The sequence below is a fragment of the Empidonax traillii genome, unplaced genomic scaffold (genome assembly GCF_003031625.1).
Source record: "Empidonax traillii isolate 1590-97213 ecotype Southwest subspecies unplaced genomic scaffold, ASM303162v1 scaffold142:size1213974, whole genome shotgun sequence".
Classification (NCBI taxonomy): Eukaryota; Metazoa; Chordata; class Aves; order Passeriformes; family Tyrannidae; genus Empidonax; species Empidonax traillii.
In genome coordinates this window covers 694,941-712,939 of record NW_020955335.1, presented here as the reverse complement: position 1 = coordinate 712,939, position 17,999 = coordinate 694,941, and the positions used below count along the sequence as shown (strand labels likewise).

The 17,999-nt window shown below is 42.3% G+C and overlaps 1 protein-coding gene across 4 annotated transcripts in view; it reads right to left on the bottom strand.

Annotated features, from left to right (window-relative positions):
- THSD7B (thrombospondin type 1 domain containing 7B) overlaps window positions 1–17,999 on the bottom strand; it is a 306,100-nt gene that overhangs the window by 81,114 nt on the left and 206,987 nt on the right. For all 4 annotated transcript variants that reach the window (XM_027884317.1, XM_027884316.1, XM_027884318.1 and 1 more), the window contains one exon: window positions 15,390–15,653. In XM_027884317.1, coding sequence (XP_027740118.1) covers window positions 15,390–15,653 — 264 coding nt within the window. The remainder of the gene's footprint in view (window positions 1–15,389; window positions 15,654–17,999) is intronic.

The window sequence follows — 17,999 nt, the reverse complement described above, 5'->3', positions numbered from 1 at the left end:
ATCAGCCTTTATTAGAGGCAGCTTCATCCCCCTGACAGCTGTGGCAATGATGGTCATGGAAATAACTGAATTTCATCCCTACCACATTTCTGATGTTTCTCATTTTTATGCCCTTCCTTTCTTTTTGGTTTTCATCACACGAACACTCCCTCTCTATTCCTTACCCACAGAATACCAAATTAGCTCATTTCATGACTCTTTTAGGAAGGGTTTCCCCACTCTATCCAGGTGACAGTCCCTGCAGCATGGAGTGAAAAAACACCCAAACAACAAAACCCAACCCCGCAGCAGCTTCTGTCCAGAACCCTCAGACATGCCATGAAACATCGGGCTGAGGCACAGAGATTGTTCTGGTTCAGAGCTGGATTTACCAGCCAAACAATGCCTGAACTGCTCCTCACTCCAAACCAGGACTGTATTACAGCCAGAGCATCCACCCACAGCAACAACACGCTGCCTCACCGTCGCTCTCAACACTGAAGTCAGTACCAAGAAAAGGTCCAGGCTTATTTAGGCATCCATTCCCCAGAAAATATCTCCCTTCCAGGAGTACAAGAAATACTGATGTTGCTTTTGTAAACAGTGCCTTAAAAACTGCTAGTAGCAGCAGCAGTTCCCTCCTTCAGCTCAGTGATGCTCCATTTCTCCTCTCATGATCCTCCGTGATGGTGCTGTTCCCTCTTTCTTTACAGCGGCCGCCCCGCAGCCTGACAGCCGCAATCACTTCCCCCGTAACTCAGGCTGTAACTCTTCCCTGAAGCTGCAGACCCGCTCCCATACAGTGTGCTCTGGTTTCCTTTGCCACCTCTGATCTCTCTGTGTTGCGATGGCTTTTCATTGGCAGCTCCAAAGCCACTGGAATTGGGCATCTTAATTATTTCTGACCGACCCTGTTGCAGTGGTGTTCGCATGTTCGAGACATTTCAGCTCTGCATGCTCTGTGTGCTCACCTTGGCGAGGTGACACCCATGCACACACATACACAAATATTTCCAAAATAGACTCACTTTTTTTCCCTCCAAATAAAAATCCCACGAATATTCTATTCCATCTGCTTTGGTTGCCACTCAAAGTAATTCATAATACATTATGATAAGTAAAAGAAATTTTCTCATGATAGATTTATGAGAAGCATTTCTTAGGCAGTTCTCCAAAGAGTTCTATTCCACCACCGTATGAAATATCATTTTTCCTTGGGCTGTGTGACAGCCTGGGTAATTAACTCTCAACAGAAACAAAGTAAGTGCCTTGTTTTAAAGTAGGATTAGTCAGAGGGGTTATCAACTTATCAGAGAAGGCAAAATGGGCTAAGTCTTTTGGTAGTTCAAGATCTAACTCAATAATAAAAAAATATGAGACAAAAAATCAAAAGAATACAAAAAAAATAAGGAAGAATAGGGAAAAGTTATAATAAATCATCTTTCTTAGATATAAGAAAGAAGTTTTTCACAACAGGGGTGGTAAAACACTGGCACAGGTTGCCCAGAGAAGCTGTGGATGCCTCATTCCTGGAAACATTCAAGGCCAGGTTGGATGGAGCAACTTAGTCTAGCTCATTGCAGGAGGCTGGACATGATGATCTTTAAAAGGTCCCTCCCAACACAAACTGTTCTGTGACATTAAGGAAATTAAAGAAACCTATTGTTTCTTATTGGAAACAAATATTGGAAGTGCAGTGAGTTATCCCTCAGAGGACCACAGAATTTCTAGAGACATCCTGTTTCTCAGGGACCAGCTCATTCCTTTTTGAGTTTCCTCACTCATATTATTAAACTACATTAAGTATAAACAAACAATGGCCAGCTAATAGAGCATTAAATTTCCATACTGCCCAAAGGAAGCCAATTCCCCATACTGAACAAAGCTACAGAATCAAAATGGGATCATAACTTTCCTCCAGGCTCTTCTCACAGACTGCCATTACTCTTCTATCAATCACTTGAGGTTAATTCTAGGCTGAGATGCTCACAGAGCAGAGATTTCATTCAGCCAAAACTTTCCTCCAAAAACGGTCCTATGATGTACCCTCTCTGCTCAGACAGAGAATGCCTTTATAGCTATCTTTTTATGACAATTAGTAAATAACTTGTACTCAGCTCATCCATAGCCTTTGAGAACAGGGTATTTGTTTTTCTCTGAAGGAGCCGAACAATGACTTGCTGTTGTCAGGGGGCTAAAAAGACCTACAATAATCCTAGTTTTGGCATCCCTAGAAAACCTGTAGGATTGGCATGGTGCACAATACAAAACAAACAAAGAACCCCAAGGGAGACATGCTATTAAAACAATCCATTAATAAAGAATTCTATGTTCAGGCTATTATCGAGAGAAATATTCTTACCATAAAAAAACATGAATAAAGGAGCATAAACACATTTCTGCTCAGCTTGGGGAGACTAACTCAAGGCTGAGTTTACACAGCTGGTTTTGTCAGTGTCATCCTCACACTTCTCACTCATCTATCACATCCCCCATTTTTCTCTCCTCTGCAGAACCTGTTACCAAAAACTTGTTAAGTTTCCAAAATCTTCCGCAGAAAAAGATAATTTTTCTCCACAGCCCTGCTCAGCCTGCTTTCCATGTGATTTTATATTATTTCTTGAAGCCTCCTTTAACTTCTTTTTTTTTATTATTATTACTTGTCAAAATTTCAAACACTGTTAAAATAAAGCTCATTTAATTAAGACAGAGCAGATGAGAGCCTCTGTCCTACTAAACCAACAGCAGGCACCTGAACACCACAGAGCTGGAGCTGCACAAACAGATGTCACAGGAGGCAGTGGCAGGGACACCAGGATATTCAGGTATTTTGAAATATACTCCCGGGAATTGACAGAAAAAATTGATCTGGATGATCAAATAAGCCTTTTCTATGCTTAAGTGATATTGTTTTTCTACTGAGACACTGTCAAAGTAATGGGACAAAGAAATGCATTTACCCAGGCTGCACAGTTCATTTTACTATGATTTATTCATCAGAACAATGTGCTTGCTGCTGAAGAAGCCACAAATGGAGTCTCCTCTCTGAAGTGTCTGTAACAAGCAAAGCACCCACAGATTACGTGGGATGTACTGGGAAGGCTGGAACACACGATGCAGCAGCCACTGCTCATCTCCCTTCTCCTGTGCAACCCAGAGCCAAAGCAACGGCAGGTGGATGAACAAAGAGAGGACACAAAGTCACAGAATCACAGATTGGTTTGTGTTGCGAGGAACCTTAAAGACCATCTCGTTGCAAACCCTACCATGGGCAGGGACACCTTCCACCAGACCAGGTTGCTCCAAGCCCCGTTCACCCTGGCCTTGAACACTTCCAGGGATGGGGCAGCCACAGCTTCTCTGGGCAACCTCCACCGTCAGAGGTTAAGGCACAAACTCATGGTGCAAAAACTGTAATTGTCTCATTTTATCAGTGCAGACCAGCAGAGCCAAGGCAAGAGGAGGCAGCTGGAAGATGGGCTGGGGGTTGTCAGTGATGCAGAAGGACAAAGAGGCTGTGGATGGCACTGCAGGGGCAGGTTTGTAGCAGCACCATTTCTTTCCCATGTACATAAGACACTGGTGTGTCACAGCAGCACATCCAGCAAGGGGCTGCAGTGTCCTTCCATGTCCCCTCCATAGGCACAAATGGGAGAAGCAGGAGATTAGTAGGCTTACAAGCTAACATAAGACATTGGCATCCACCTGACTGTTGCACTTCCAAAAGATAAATTTGCTGTGGGTGTAAGGTCTGCACAGAGCGTTAAACAACACTGCCAACAGCATTTCAAGAGGCTGACTTAAAAGTGATGCGAAAATAAACAACATTTCTCCAGCAGCTTTGAAAACAGATGCACCTCTAATTGAATTGGCTTTAAACTCATTTGTATCCTCTCTAACATATTTCATGGTTTCAATTAACAAACTTCAAGCGGTTCTACCCTTGTTAGTAAACCTTGAGGTGGTTCATAAAACTCAAGGTCATTACTTGAGAGGGACAATTCTGTGCATCACCACAGCTGCCACTGGTAATAACACTGCTAATTTCCCCTGGAGTCTGTGGGACAGGACAGATCACCCTTTAACTAACAAGGGAGCAGCAGAGTGGACAGTGACACAGGAGAAATGTTTCTAATTACACACACCAAAGGTAGAGGGGGGAAAAAAATTGATTCATTTTGCAATTAATATTTACATTCATTTGGTTACTGACTGTGAAGTATCACAGAATAACACCAGTAAATCCATGCAGTACTAAAAATCTAATAGCTAAAGGCTTTATAAGGGCGACCTGGTGGACCACAGCACTGGGTGGGCCACATTCTGTTCAGTTGAAGCTTTGGGATCTCCTACAAAGCAAAGCTCTTGTTTTAACTCACGTTAAAACTCAGCATGGAGCACAGACTGCAGTTAAGCAACTTAACTCCGCCAGGTGATCCGAGTTCTATGGCTGGGGCTTTCCCAACGTGCCATGAACAAGGCGGCCACTGGCCATGGGCCACCCAGCACGACTGAAGGTTCCAGTGCCTTGTGACATACAAGGGGAAGAACCTCGTCCTAAGCAATCCTGGTTCAAAACCTAAATCCTGCTTCGAGGGAGAAAATTATTAACCGAAGGGAACTAAGCAGAATAAGTCTGGGAGTCTTAAAGTTGCTAACAACTTGAGCTGCAGCTGGAAAGGATGTAATCTTGCCACAGAACAAATGTTTAATCTTCTTTCTTTTATAGCGTGCAAGGATTTGAGAGATTTTATGCAATATTAGTTTGCTGAGAAATTTAAGAGATAATCTAATGAATACATTCAGTGAAGGCACAGCCAAAAACCCCAGCAAAAATAACTTTCACATCAAATGTTTTGCAAAGCTTAAATAATGGACCCTTAGCTAATTTATTCCCACTTGCTCAACAAAGAGGCACATGCTTATGCTATCTTGTAGCAGACTGATTAGAGATTCTAAATAGACCAGAGAGGACTTGTAAAAAAGGCTGGTAAGTTTAACTCAACATTATTGTTATTGAAATTCATCCAAAGGTTGGTTTTATTGCTCAATTTCACAGTCTCTATAAATCCCGACGAGGCAGTTGGGTTGGTGCTGACTTTGCACTACAATTCCTAATTTCTTTTGATTTTGCATTACAGTTTTCTTCCTTAAAGAACTTGCAAGCTTATACTTTGAGTTACACACAAACAATAGTAGTTGTTATATTTAACCTTTTAACTCAATAAGGAAATCTCCATTAATTAGCACATTCCCTGTAACAGATTGCAGCACAAGCTGAGAACTCTTGGGGAGAAGGAGCCTCGTCTGCTGCCTTCAGAGTGCAAATAAATAGAGCAAATAAATAGGACTTCCCAGTGTACATTTATCTCATAGGGAACTTTTGATGCAGGAGTGCAGAAATCCACTGCACAAATCTGTCCAGGCTCTAAAACCAACTGTGGGAATGATTCTCCTTTCTCTCAGGGCTGCTCCCCCACAGCAAAGGGCTGCTTGGGAGTCTTGATGTCTTAACAAAGTCCTTACTCAAATAAAAAATCATCCACTGGGATCAATAGCAGTTAGGGGAGTAGCTCAGCTGTGTTCTTCTATATACTTTGCTCATCACTCTGCCACTGGGAAGATCATCTGCTTTGTCCAAATAAAACTGATTAGCTTTTTTCTTTCCTTATCAGTGTTGTCATCATCTATATATCAGGAAAGAAACTCAGCCCACTTTACTTTATCATGGATTGTTTAGCATATATATTTTTTTCAGACTACTCCATTCACAGTGAAAGCAGGTTTTTAACCTGAGACTGTGTTTATTTTTTACGATGATGATGAGATTTATATAAGAAAACAAGACCTTTTTTAGAGGCTGCACACAATTCAGCAGTACATCAGAGAGACAATTAAACTGTCCACAGACCATCAAATTCCCCCTTTCTCCTACACCTGACTTCCCTCAGAGGCCCGATTGCACAGCAGCTCCGAAAATAGATGTGCACTGCAGAGTGCTCTGAAGATCAATACAGACTTGGGCAATTTGGACCAGGCAGGAAGCACCTTCCAGAGCCAAGGGTCCATCACTGGGAGAAAGCTGCCGCCAAATGTCACCAAAAATATCCACCCCCCTCAGTAAATCCTGTATGACCTGAAGGTCAATGGTTTCAGGCTCTGCTGGAGCACACTAAGAAACTTAATTTCAGAGTCTGGGGCCCTCCACGGAGAGCATCTTTTTGCCAGTTTTTAAAGTCAAGACATTAGGCACTGTCAACACAATATGCCACCTCATTTCGGCTGCCAAGATGTGACCCCAAGACACAGACAAGCCTCATTTAGACAACTTGCCTCGGACAACAACGTGACAGCTTCCATTCCACAGAACGGGAACTGCTGATGCATCTCCTGTATCCTGATAATTAGCACGTATTGTGCAGTATAAAACTGCTCTTATTTCAGACAAAACAAACCACTGGATGACAGTGCAGAAGACAGGAACACTAATTAGACCAATGTGCAATTAATATTATAAAGAAGGCTCACAACAACATGGAAAAAAAACCCTTTTTTTCCCTTTAAATGTACATTCCTAGATCTTCAATTTAAAAACTGAGAGGCTTTACCAAGTGCAAGGGCCTCTGTTCCCAAGCAGGTGAAAAAAACAGTGGAAAGGCAGGGGCAAGTTCTGAGCCTGCAGTGACCTCCACGGCCTCCTCCCAATGTCACAGGAGGTGAATGACACAGTGACCCCTCACTGTCACAGGAGGCGAGTGACACAGTGACCCCCAAAATCAATACACTTAAATCAATGCACTGCCCCAATTCCTTCTCCTCTCATCAACATTAACTAAGAAACCCAACTGCACACTTTAATTACACCGATGCAGTTTTAAAGATGCCATTAACCATTGCCAGCATTAGGAAGATCTTTCCCAAACGCCAAGTCCCACCTGCTTGGATAAGGAGTTTCACTCCTCCTATTAGAGGTCACCCTGCTGCAGAAGCAGGGATGCAAAGGCATCTGACCTTCTTAAATAAAGCCGTACTGTAAAAAACGTCTGATGGAAACAGGATTTTAAGAAAGAGAACAGTCCTGGTTTTCCACAGCTCAGGCAAGGGGAGAGAAGCGACTCATTTAGATGATGGAAAACCTTGAGAGGGAAACAGGACGTTTTTGTGACGTTAGCAGGCCCCAGCACAGAGTATTGATGCACTGAATTCCTGATAGACTTTTGTTTCAATTTTGCAGTGTGACTTTGAGCTCTCTGGTTGTGTAGCTCAACCTCCTGTGCTAGAGGACTTTAGTGAATTCAGAATCAGAAAGCAATGCAATCTTGTTAAATAATGCCATTTTTAATGGTCACTCCTTTGTGTTACCAAACACAAATGAGACCCAAGATTTCACAGTAGGAATCTCTGTCTGTAGTGAGGAATATTAGCAGGTTTGCAAACCAGGCTCTAAGTAATTTAATTTGCACCACCCTCATTTGCAAACCTTGGAGGAACAGAGAGCTATCAAAGTATATCTCAGACCCAGGCATGGAGTAAGGTAGAGTAAATGCTCAGTTACTCATTAATATCACTGGGATAATCCTTAGAGCAGACTGAACTGAGGATTAATTTCATTTATATTTCCTAGCTCAGGCTCATTTCCTCAAATCTCAATTCTCCTGTCGCTGTGCTTCTCAGTTGGTCTCCCAAACTCTGTGATCAAGCAGACTACATGAGGCACCTTACAGAGATGTCCACTCTGTGCTCATCTACCCCTGCCATGCTAATTCTATTTCTATATAAAGTGCTCCACCGAACCCATCACTGTTCATTTTATTCAGACACTGGCCTGTGTCCAAAACCTGGAATTCTTATTTTTAGAGGATCCTTGTCCCATACAAGATGAAACACAAAAGAAGTTGCTTCTGAAAATCTTCAGGATATGGCAAGACACAAAACCCTGTAATGCTCACCGAACTGCACTACAACACCTACAGCTCTACCCAGCTGCCACAGGGCTCCCCACCAGGGGTAAAGATATGGAACTGTCACTTTCCTCTCAAAAAATGATTTGTCATCCATTTATTTGACTGAAAGTCGCTCAAACATTAATGTTAAAAAACACTGCAAAAAACCCACATAAGACATGAGAGGAATGGTGTGAATTACCACCAGTATGTGTCACTTCCCAGTACAGCTACACATCTCAAAGGGATCACAAAGCTCTCCATGAGCAGCAGAAGTGTAGAGGTCTTAAGACCAGAGTACATAATTCATGAACAGGATTAGGCTAAAAGGTTATTTCTTCGTACTTCCAATATAACATATTAAATGGAATGACACATAGGGAGAGAAAAATGTTAATTCTAAGCCTATCTTTGTGTGGCAACATTTTATTAGAGCCTTGCTTCATAACAGGCTGTATTTGTGACAAATGTGTTATTAAGGCAGAAGAGATGGGCCACATTTCAGAGAGATTCTCTTCCCATAGCCCGCTGCAGGAGTCAGGGCAGGAGATCATCCAGTGCATTAACTTGCTATCACAGCTCTCCTAAACCTCCCATACACTATTTCTACACTGAGTTACAATTTCTACACTAGAAACATTCCCGACTCCCATGGAAGAGCTTTAATCAGTCTGTCAAAAACTGACTGAGCCTAATAATAGAAAGCAAAGGGAATGAACATGAGCAAGGGCGGGCAGAGGTGGTCCAGCCAGAGGAGGCGAAGGGTGAGTGTCAAACAAGAGAAAGTCTGTCTGAGGTCAGTAAAAAGCCATTCCTTCACATAATCTGGTACTGCTGCCTCTTTGAAAGGGTCTTTTTTATGGAATGCAGCAAAAAGCATAAAAGAAATTTGGGCAAAAAGATAAGCAATAGAGATTTGTATTTAAAGCCAAGGAATAACAAGAGACATCACTATGACTAAATGCAGCACTTACAGAGGATGCTGTTCAAATAGCCAATTCTCTAAATGTTTCCCTGTAAGATGCATGTTTCCTTTCTGTAAGAAGATAAAGACCTAGAAGAATGTGCATTTCTATGTACTAGTGCCTCAGGGGAAGTCCTACCTTGCTTTAAATAAGCTGCTTTGATAGCCAGTTTGACCCATTCAGAAATAACTTTTTTGATGGCTGTTTATCTTTGATACTGTTGCCAGGAAAACAGAGAGAACTCAATGTCTGAGCGGTTGTCCTGTGATCCAATTTCATTTGATAAGTCTTTTAACATCCATAAAAGAAGAAACACGGCCAAGTTTTCTTATGGTGAAGAGATTTGGGGGGGAGGGGAAGAAAAGGAAAAGATAGGGAATAAATCAATGTTCTTTGAGCACTGTTATGAGAGCAATATGTAAAAATTCTGTAGCCAAACAAGAAATAGAGGGCAGGTCCTTCCTGGGCTCTGTGTCTGTGCTTACAGCTCCCCTGGCAGCCACAGCTGTAATTAAAAGTGTCACCACATTCCCAAGGAGACATGTAGAAATGTCGGAGAGAGTCCAGGGAAGAACCCAGCCAGGATTTCAGGGCTAAATTAAGAAGCTATTTAGCTCTGAGAGAGCAGGAAAGCAGTCAAAGGTGGCCGTGGCTTTGAAGAGTCCTGAAATGGGGACTCAAGGGTAGGACAGTCCTGTCTGCAGCTGGCAATACCTTTCAGCCACCTTAATTCCCATGCCAGGGGACAGGATGGGTAGAAAACAAGGTGAATTTTTAGCTGAAACCTTTTCCTCCAGCAGTCTTTGAAAAGCTTTGTCCTAGTAGTAATAGTGCCATTAAAAAAATACAATCATGCAATAAAAAGGCCACAGAGAGAGACTATGCTGGTTTGGACTGGGGTAGAGTTAATTTTCTTCACAGTAGTTGGTATGGGGCTGTGTTTTGGATTTGTGCTGAAGTGTTGATAACACAGAGATGTCTTCGTTATCACTGGACAGTGATTACAGAGAGCCAAGACCTAGCTGGATTCTGAAATGAATGGATTGTACTAAAAAATGAAATTTCAATATCAGATTTCATTCAGACCAAGAATGAAATTAAATACTTTGGAATATTTTCAAAAACAGAGGGAGAGAAACTTCTGTTCATAAAATCTTCTATTTCTGAAGATTTTTGAAACAAAATCACGGATTTCTGCAACCACTGCATTTTTTGAAATAAAATTTACTAGACACGGAAAAATGTGTAGCACAGTAATTACCAGAAATCATACACTTTCAAAAATAACCAGGCATCTATTCAGTGCTGCATTGTCAACCTTTTTTTCCCCCCAAATTACTACCTTGTAGGAGCAGTAGGTTGGCTATCAGGCCAGGATAGGCTTGGCCCACATTTCCTTAACCTATTGAGCTCTGCTTACAGCTTTCTGAGCTACACCAATATAAATTTGCAGAATGATTATTAGGATCTAGAGATTAAAATCTAACTCAAAAATGCTAATTTTCTCCTAAAATGAAAATGCTGGGGCTGACACCCTGCAGGGTTTCAGAGCAGTTCCCATGTCAGGTCACAGGTAGGTCATGCAACATCTATCAGGCTGGTGGCCAGAATTTCCATGTACAGGAGCACAAACCCCAGAGGAACACCTCAGGTAGAAATATAGCATTACTCTAAGATGACATTTCAGAAAATCAAACTTCATGACACTTGATACTGCCTGGTTTTCAGCAGCAGGAGTTGATATTCCCGATCCACGACCTTTGCATACTGCCCTAAATCTCTCAGCACCAGGGACAGGGCTGATCAGGACAGAAACAGCTCTGTCACCGCTGGCACTCGCTGCCCTGATGCGCCTCAGAGCAGGGAACAACCCTCCAGCAAACACAAAGACTAGTTTTCTCATCACCAAAGTTTTTAACTCGTCCTGGTGCATCTGTTTGCTAATCCCACCCATGTGGGACTAAAACTGGCATTTTGAAGGAGTGCCCTTGCCAGCAGCATTCCCAGTTGCAGTGTTACATCAACCTGCCTGGGAGGAACCAAGTGACACCCCTGCACCTGCAGGTGCCAAGGAACCCTCTGAGCAGTGCCAGTCCTCTTCGATTTGTCCACCAGCAACTACAACACACACAAGAAAACTCTGCACTGTTGAGAATAAGGTGGTATATGAGCACTCCTGCTGTGCCCTTCATAAATTTAGAGATAATTAAAGCTTTTTAAGGTGACTGCAGGTTGAACCAAACCACTCTGTGATTTAAGGCCAGGATCTATTTGTCTGTTGTGTCTTTCTTGCAGGTTCCTCTTGTTGCGAGCACAGCAGAATTTGCATGGTATAAGCACTCTTCATAAATTCCTGCTTTCCATAAATTGCCTGTCGGATCAAAAGCAGAGCCTCCATGCAAGAGCACAGAAATCTCCAGCCTTTGATTTGGAACAGATGAGGCACCCTATGTTCCTCCAAGATTAAAAAAACCCCGTTGGCACAGAATACAAGAGAGAGGAGCAAAGGGACGACGTGAAACCTTTCAAAACAAAGGAGACAGAAATTCAAAAATAGTACAAGCAACTCAGATGACAGATTGAGAAGAGGATGAACTGCAATTAAAAAGACAATTTCATGTCCAAAGAGGATGCTCCAGACACCAGTTAGAAAACTGAGACTCTCTGGACTAGCAGTGAGCTGAACCCAATATAATACAGTCTTCTGATAGGAAGGGAAATTGAGGCAAACTTCCAATTTCATTTTTGTAATGTAGTTAAAGACAGTTACCTCTATCCATGACGTCATAAGTGCATTTCCAAAACAAAGGAAGGGAAATAAGTGTGAACCAAACCCAGGAGAAAATAACTAACTCAGCTGGAAACTGCAGGTCTCTCATTCCTTGAGCTTATTGAATGGGTGACCAAGGAAAATGATGACACCATTAAAATAACACAGCAGTCTAATCACAAAAGCCAGTCATGGAAAAAAAAAAAGTGTACTTTTTTCTAAATATTGGAGAAAAGTTTTTCTATAGAAAGGAATAAAATTCAGAAAATTCTGTAACTTTTATATTTAAGCCTGTCATATCAAATCATCATGAGCTATCAGAAGAATAAATAGCAGTGAGGAAAGGTAAATTAGTTGAGGCATGACCTGTGTGCCCACGAGAGTTGACCCAAAGTAATGAGACAAGCCATGCTCAGCTGTGCAGGGTCAGGACACTAGGCAAGTAGAAAGCACATTTCATTAAGAAACAGCTAGAATGCTTCTGCTTTCACTGTGTTTTGACCTTGGGATGCTCGGCATGTGGTAACTACACCAACGGGGAGAAAATCCGTTTCTTGCTGAGAAGGCATGTTTAAAGGGTTAATATATTTGCAGATAATAGGCTTAGGACAGTTGGAGTCTAGACTGCTGGCAAACACAGATGAAAGGACTTTAACTGAGGTTTTGGTTAGGGTTGTTTTTTTCTCCCCTCAAGTTGCAGAATCACACAGAAAAGTCAGTGCAAGATCAGGGCCTCGGAGCCCGAACCCCTCTGAGCAGTGATTCATCTCTACATTAGACTCAAACTCACAGTACATTTATTTGACAACTTTGATACCCTCACATAATAGGTCACACTGATGCGAGTGAACCAAACCCTACTGAACTGTAAGTTCAACAAGCAGGTTTCAATCAGGGAAGGGAAAATCACTGCAGAGAGAAGGCAAAAGCCCAGAATTTGCTCTCTAGAAAAGCAACTGGTCGATACTGTTCTATACCATGTACTCAGGACACTGTCAAGTCTAGGACAAACTTATATCTACTCTTGAGGCACAATTTGCATCCTTACATCTGTCTTTCTACATTTTGTACAAGTCCTGGGTCCTTTAAAAGGACCCAGCAAAGAACCGAGGTCTAAGTCTTAAAACTTTCCCTTGTGTCCTGGTTCAAGAGAAAGGAAAAGAGCAGGAAATACAAAGAAGTCAGAAGACCTGAAGGACATAAAAGAGGAGCACGCTTACCCCTCCATCTCATAAAGCAAGAACAATGCCCAGATACCACAGTGACTGGCATTCATTACATAAAGAAATGGCTTAATTAGCCATAACCATGGTCAGCTAGCAAATGTTAAAAGGTCACTTGATACTAATTGTGAACAAGACAAACTGAGCTGCTTAAAGAAAACACTGTCATGAATAATTTCCCAGGGCTTAGCAATTCCGCGTGCTTCTGTAAATTGCTCTTCTCTATTATGGTTGAAAAGCATTCTGCTAATTATTAATTGGATAATGATTTGTTTCTATCACTAATTCAATAATGTGTTCAGAAGTGCATTTTGAAAGTTCCCAGCTCTAGAGACCATAAATAGCAGACTTATCCTGACATGGTTGGAAGGCAGGTCCCAAGTGATGGAAGTGGAGCCTATGGAGCTTTCTGCCTGTTTTTAGGCACTTTGCACCAAAGTCACTGAAATGTCCATGTCCTCTAGACATGGTCTAGAGACCAAGGGAATGCAGCTGCAGGAAACAGAAGGTGCTCAGCAGCAGGTAGCTTATACATCCTGAGTATTAAACAGGGTTCAATAAGCTGGAGATCAATACCCTTAGCAGGGTATCCAGAAGGTAGAAACATCTCAGCCCTCCTTTACATCCCACTTCCAAACCTAGGGGTCTTCAGAGCACTGTGTAAATGGAATGCAGGAGGAAGGACAATAGGAGAGGACTCTGCTGTACAGCACTGACCACCCCTCTGTTCTGTGACATGGGCCCTGTGCCAGGGTGGTGTTGAAATCATTTCTGCTCACATAAAAAGCTGAAGGCAAGAAAGCCAACAATAATACTCTGGAGCTACCACTCCCTACTACCTCCCTAAGAGAAGCCAGACCATTAAAAATGCCACATAAATATCACTGACAGAAAACAGGCTTCAAGGTTATTCAGAAAAGCCCCAAGCATAGACAACCTCCCCTTTTTAGTAGTGATAAAAACCCCTGAGTTTCTCAAAAGAGCAAGTCAGGCCACAGGCAAACCCACCTTTCAAAACCCAGCAGCTCCCTTTTTGCAGAAGAAAAGGTAATGTGGGGGAAAGGTAGAGCACTGCTCCTTGATGGGCCACAGAGGCATAATCAATTGGCACAAAAGCACATTGTTGAAACACAAACCATGGAAAGCTGCTTTATGAACCCGTGCAGCCAGCTGGAACTGCCATCAACAGCTGCGAGAGGAATTCACTCCAGGACTGAAGCACTTCATTAGGGTGGAGGTTTTTTCCCTTTTATTACATCCAGCTCAGGCTGCTGATCCTCATCCTGAGGACCCTCCACAGAGCAGCCCCACTGCTTCTCCGCTCTCTGAATGTTCATAGTTCAGACTGTATTACTTAATCGTGTCCTGAAACATCATTTCTCCCTCTCCCATCATAAGCAGCCTTCCAACCTACTACATCCCATTGTGTGGTGTCCCAAGCCTTCTGACCAAGAGAGCAGTAGTGTTTTGGGGGCAGCACAGGTATAGAATCTGCTCCTAAGAAAAAGGCTTGTTTCTGTGACAGGACAAGGGGCAATGGCTTCAAAACGACAGAGGGCAGGTTTAGATTAGATATTGGGAAGAAATTCTTTACTGTGAGGGTGAGGAGGCCCTGGCACAGGTTGCCCAGAGAAGCTGTGGATGCCCCATCCCTGGAAGTGTCCAAGGCCGGGTTGGACGGGGCTTGGAGCAATCTGGTGTAGTAAAAGTTGTCTCTGCCCATGGCAAAGGGGTTGGAATTAGATGACCTTTAAGGTCACTTCCAACCCAAACCATTCTATGACTGAAATGAACTGGAAGAAAATATCTGAACGGAATGACATTTCCTGCTTGCTCTGCTTTTAATTCTGCCCACTTTCTGTTTGATATCTGCAACTTGATTATACATGAGATATAGGTGGACAGAACCCCAGCAAGCAGGGATGTGAAAATTCTTATTGTGTATCAATTTCAGCTTAAGACTGGAGCATAACTGCAAGGAGGAGACCACTGGCTGCCACGTGCACTTGGCATGAGGGACAGCAGGTGACATCACAGGGATTTTGTAATTAAACACAATTGTCTCATGAAAATTCCTAATTCCTTCATTAAAAACAACCATACAAACCTCCAAAATCAGTGAAAGGAAATAAAAATTTCTAAACAAGTAAAAGCTGGAGTAGGAACTATCTTCAAACAAAATGCTGCTTGAAATACACCTTCTCTTAAGCTTATACTTTCATGGGATTTTCAGAGAAATAAAAGAAATGCCTCTGCTATTCTGACAGTGTGGCCAACTTCAGCCCTCTTGTACTTCATTTCCATTGCAGAATGTGGACCCTCATATTGAGGAAAACCTCAGTATTAAAGAGCAATAAGAAGATATTCGAAGAACCGCGTTCAACACCTGCGGCAAACTTGTGAGAGCTACTGGGGCAAGTCACAGCTACGACAAGCTCCACCTGTGAGCCAGGGAGGGCTCAGCACCGGGGCTATTTACACGTGTGGGAGCTGTTTTAAATCTCCTTACCGGAACTGCTACAGCGAGACGGCTCCACGAGTCTCCCGGTCCCATCGTAGCAGGCGATGGCTCGCAGCCGCACGCCCTCCCCGCACTCCTTGGACACTCCCTGGGATGGCATTCCCAGCTGCAACTCGGATGGGCCTCCTCTGATAATGCAGTCGGACCAATTGCCGTGGGGCTGGGAGGTGAACACCTCGCAAGGGCACGGCTCTGTTTCGACTTGAGGATAAACTTCTGTGTTCTGGCATTTGTCTCGCTTTCTGCTTCGCCCTGTTGCAACCACAGAAATCTGTTTGTTAGCTTAACATCTGCTACTCTTGATAACAACACGTCATATTATTTATACTTGCATGAATTCAAAACATTAGAACCAAGACAATCTGAATGTTAATATCCAGGAATGTTCCTGAAGCATCTATTAGCTGCTGCCAGTGCCCTGGTGAGCAAGGACAGCGTATTTATCTCCAGGGGCAACCAGAGAACGTGGAAATAGTGTTTTGATGGGTAGATCAAGGAGCAAAATATGAAATCTTACTCTAGGAATGGGCTGCCCAGAAACTGCTTTGCAATTTCATATAATATTGTTTTCCCCTAATTATCTGATGAAAATAAATTGATTGTTTTGTCTCTATTTGCTCACAATCAATGGTTGCCAGGACAACTTCCAGAGGACTCTACATTAGCCACAACTTCCTCTTTGAGGCTTCTTTACAAATTAGTTAAAGATGTGCTGTGCACACAAACTGTGCTTTGACGAAAACAGAAGAAGATAATCCTCAGTAAATTATTAGGGCTGGAAAGCATTTCAGTGGTTACATTTGCTTTTATGTTTTCCTTTGGTCTATTCCTTCAACAGGTTCTAAAAGAAGGCTCTTTCAATAGTTTCAGGAAGCAGCAGCATCCAAATAAACCTTTGGTACAGCTCTCTGTAACTGCACTCTCCATGCCCTGCTCCTGCAGGACTTCCAGGCATGAGAAGGGGCCCCCAGTACAAAAGGAAGTAATGCAAAGAAGAGAGTTCATGCTCCCTGCATCCCTACAACTGCTCCAGGGAACAAATGTCTGTATGCAGCCTCTAGAGATAAAATCAATGCTTCCCTTGTCACAGGTCAGCCAACGTGCTGGGGAGCGATCTCGATGCTGGCTGAGCTCAGGAATGTCTCTGTGTTTGGAATCTGCACAGAAGGGAGAATTCATCTTCAGTAACAAACTGCATCTGTATCCCACCCTTAAAATGTTCCTCGGGGATCTTGGACGCGCTAAAAACACTTCTGCGGAAGGTTTTTAAAGCTTTGATCCCAAAAGAAATGTTTTCTCTTTGATACTGCACACAAATAAGATAGTATAAACAACAAAAATAAGTTATATAACCCAACAACCCTCTTCACGGTCTGGAACCAAGAGTAATTTCACCACACACAAGCTGGGTCTCATCAGTACCTGTTTGCATACAAACATGTGCCTCCAAAGCAAAGGCCACGGCTGCAGACCCTTCATATCACTGTCCTTCAAGCCCCAGCTCTTTCAAAATTGTATTGCCAGAGTCCTGGAGATGTAAAATTTGCCAGCACAGAGGGATACGAGAGACAAAGAAACTGAACAGTGCCAGCATCTTTATAGTTTTTTACATAAATACATGTTTACACTTTTATGTAGGTATTTAAGAGCAAACTCAGGTACAACTCCTCATACTTCAAGGAAAGCCTTTTAAAAGTCTTTAAACAGATTGGGAACTCTCTAGTGGCATTTCCAGCATTTTGTGTTTGACAAGCTGACAGGGGCCACTGACTCAGCCTACTTGTACAGTTGTATGTTCTCCACTGTATAAGTAAACATGGGAATTCGGGATTTGCCATTGTTTTGTCATCACGGCACTAAGTACATCAGATTCAGGCAAGGATACTAATAATCTCACACTTATATGACTCTTCTTTTCCAACTTGCCCTGCCACCTCTTTTCCTGGAATCTTCCCACTACAGAAGTTGCTATGAAAGCCTCATTTTGAGGGCAGAAGTGACACTCATCTCATACTCCTCACAAAGAAATAGTTTTCGAATTAGTGGTGGTGATATTTTTATCATATTCACAAGCTGCTTTAAAAATACTGTTAAAAATACCACCTCCAAACACATTTAAACCACATTTCTGAACACTAACAAATATTATATGCATTAAATATTATCAGGTAGTGCATACTGTAGGTAAAAATTATAGGAAACATTAAAAATACAGAAAATGCTTTGTATCCATAATACAGTGAATTAACTATATTAATTAACTGCAGACTCACCTAAAAACCGTGTTTTCATTATAATGACTTTGAATTTTGATATGTTCTGTAATAAGTCTTTTGCTTCTTAAGTAATGACTAATTTTATATGCAGAGTCGATGATGACTTACAAGGTAAAATGAGTAATACTATTAAAAACTGAGTGGAGGGCAAGCAAATACTTAGCGAACAATTAGCAGATTCCCACTAAATGACATTGTTAATGAACTCTCATAATGAAGCCAAAGCACTCACTTGAGCATAGACACACAGAGCGATGAACAAGAGATACAATTCATGCAGGTGAAATGCAGAGGTGAAATGAAAATGAATAAAGGACTCTTC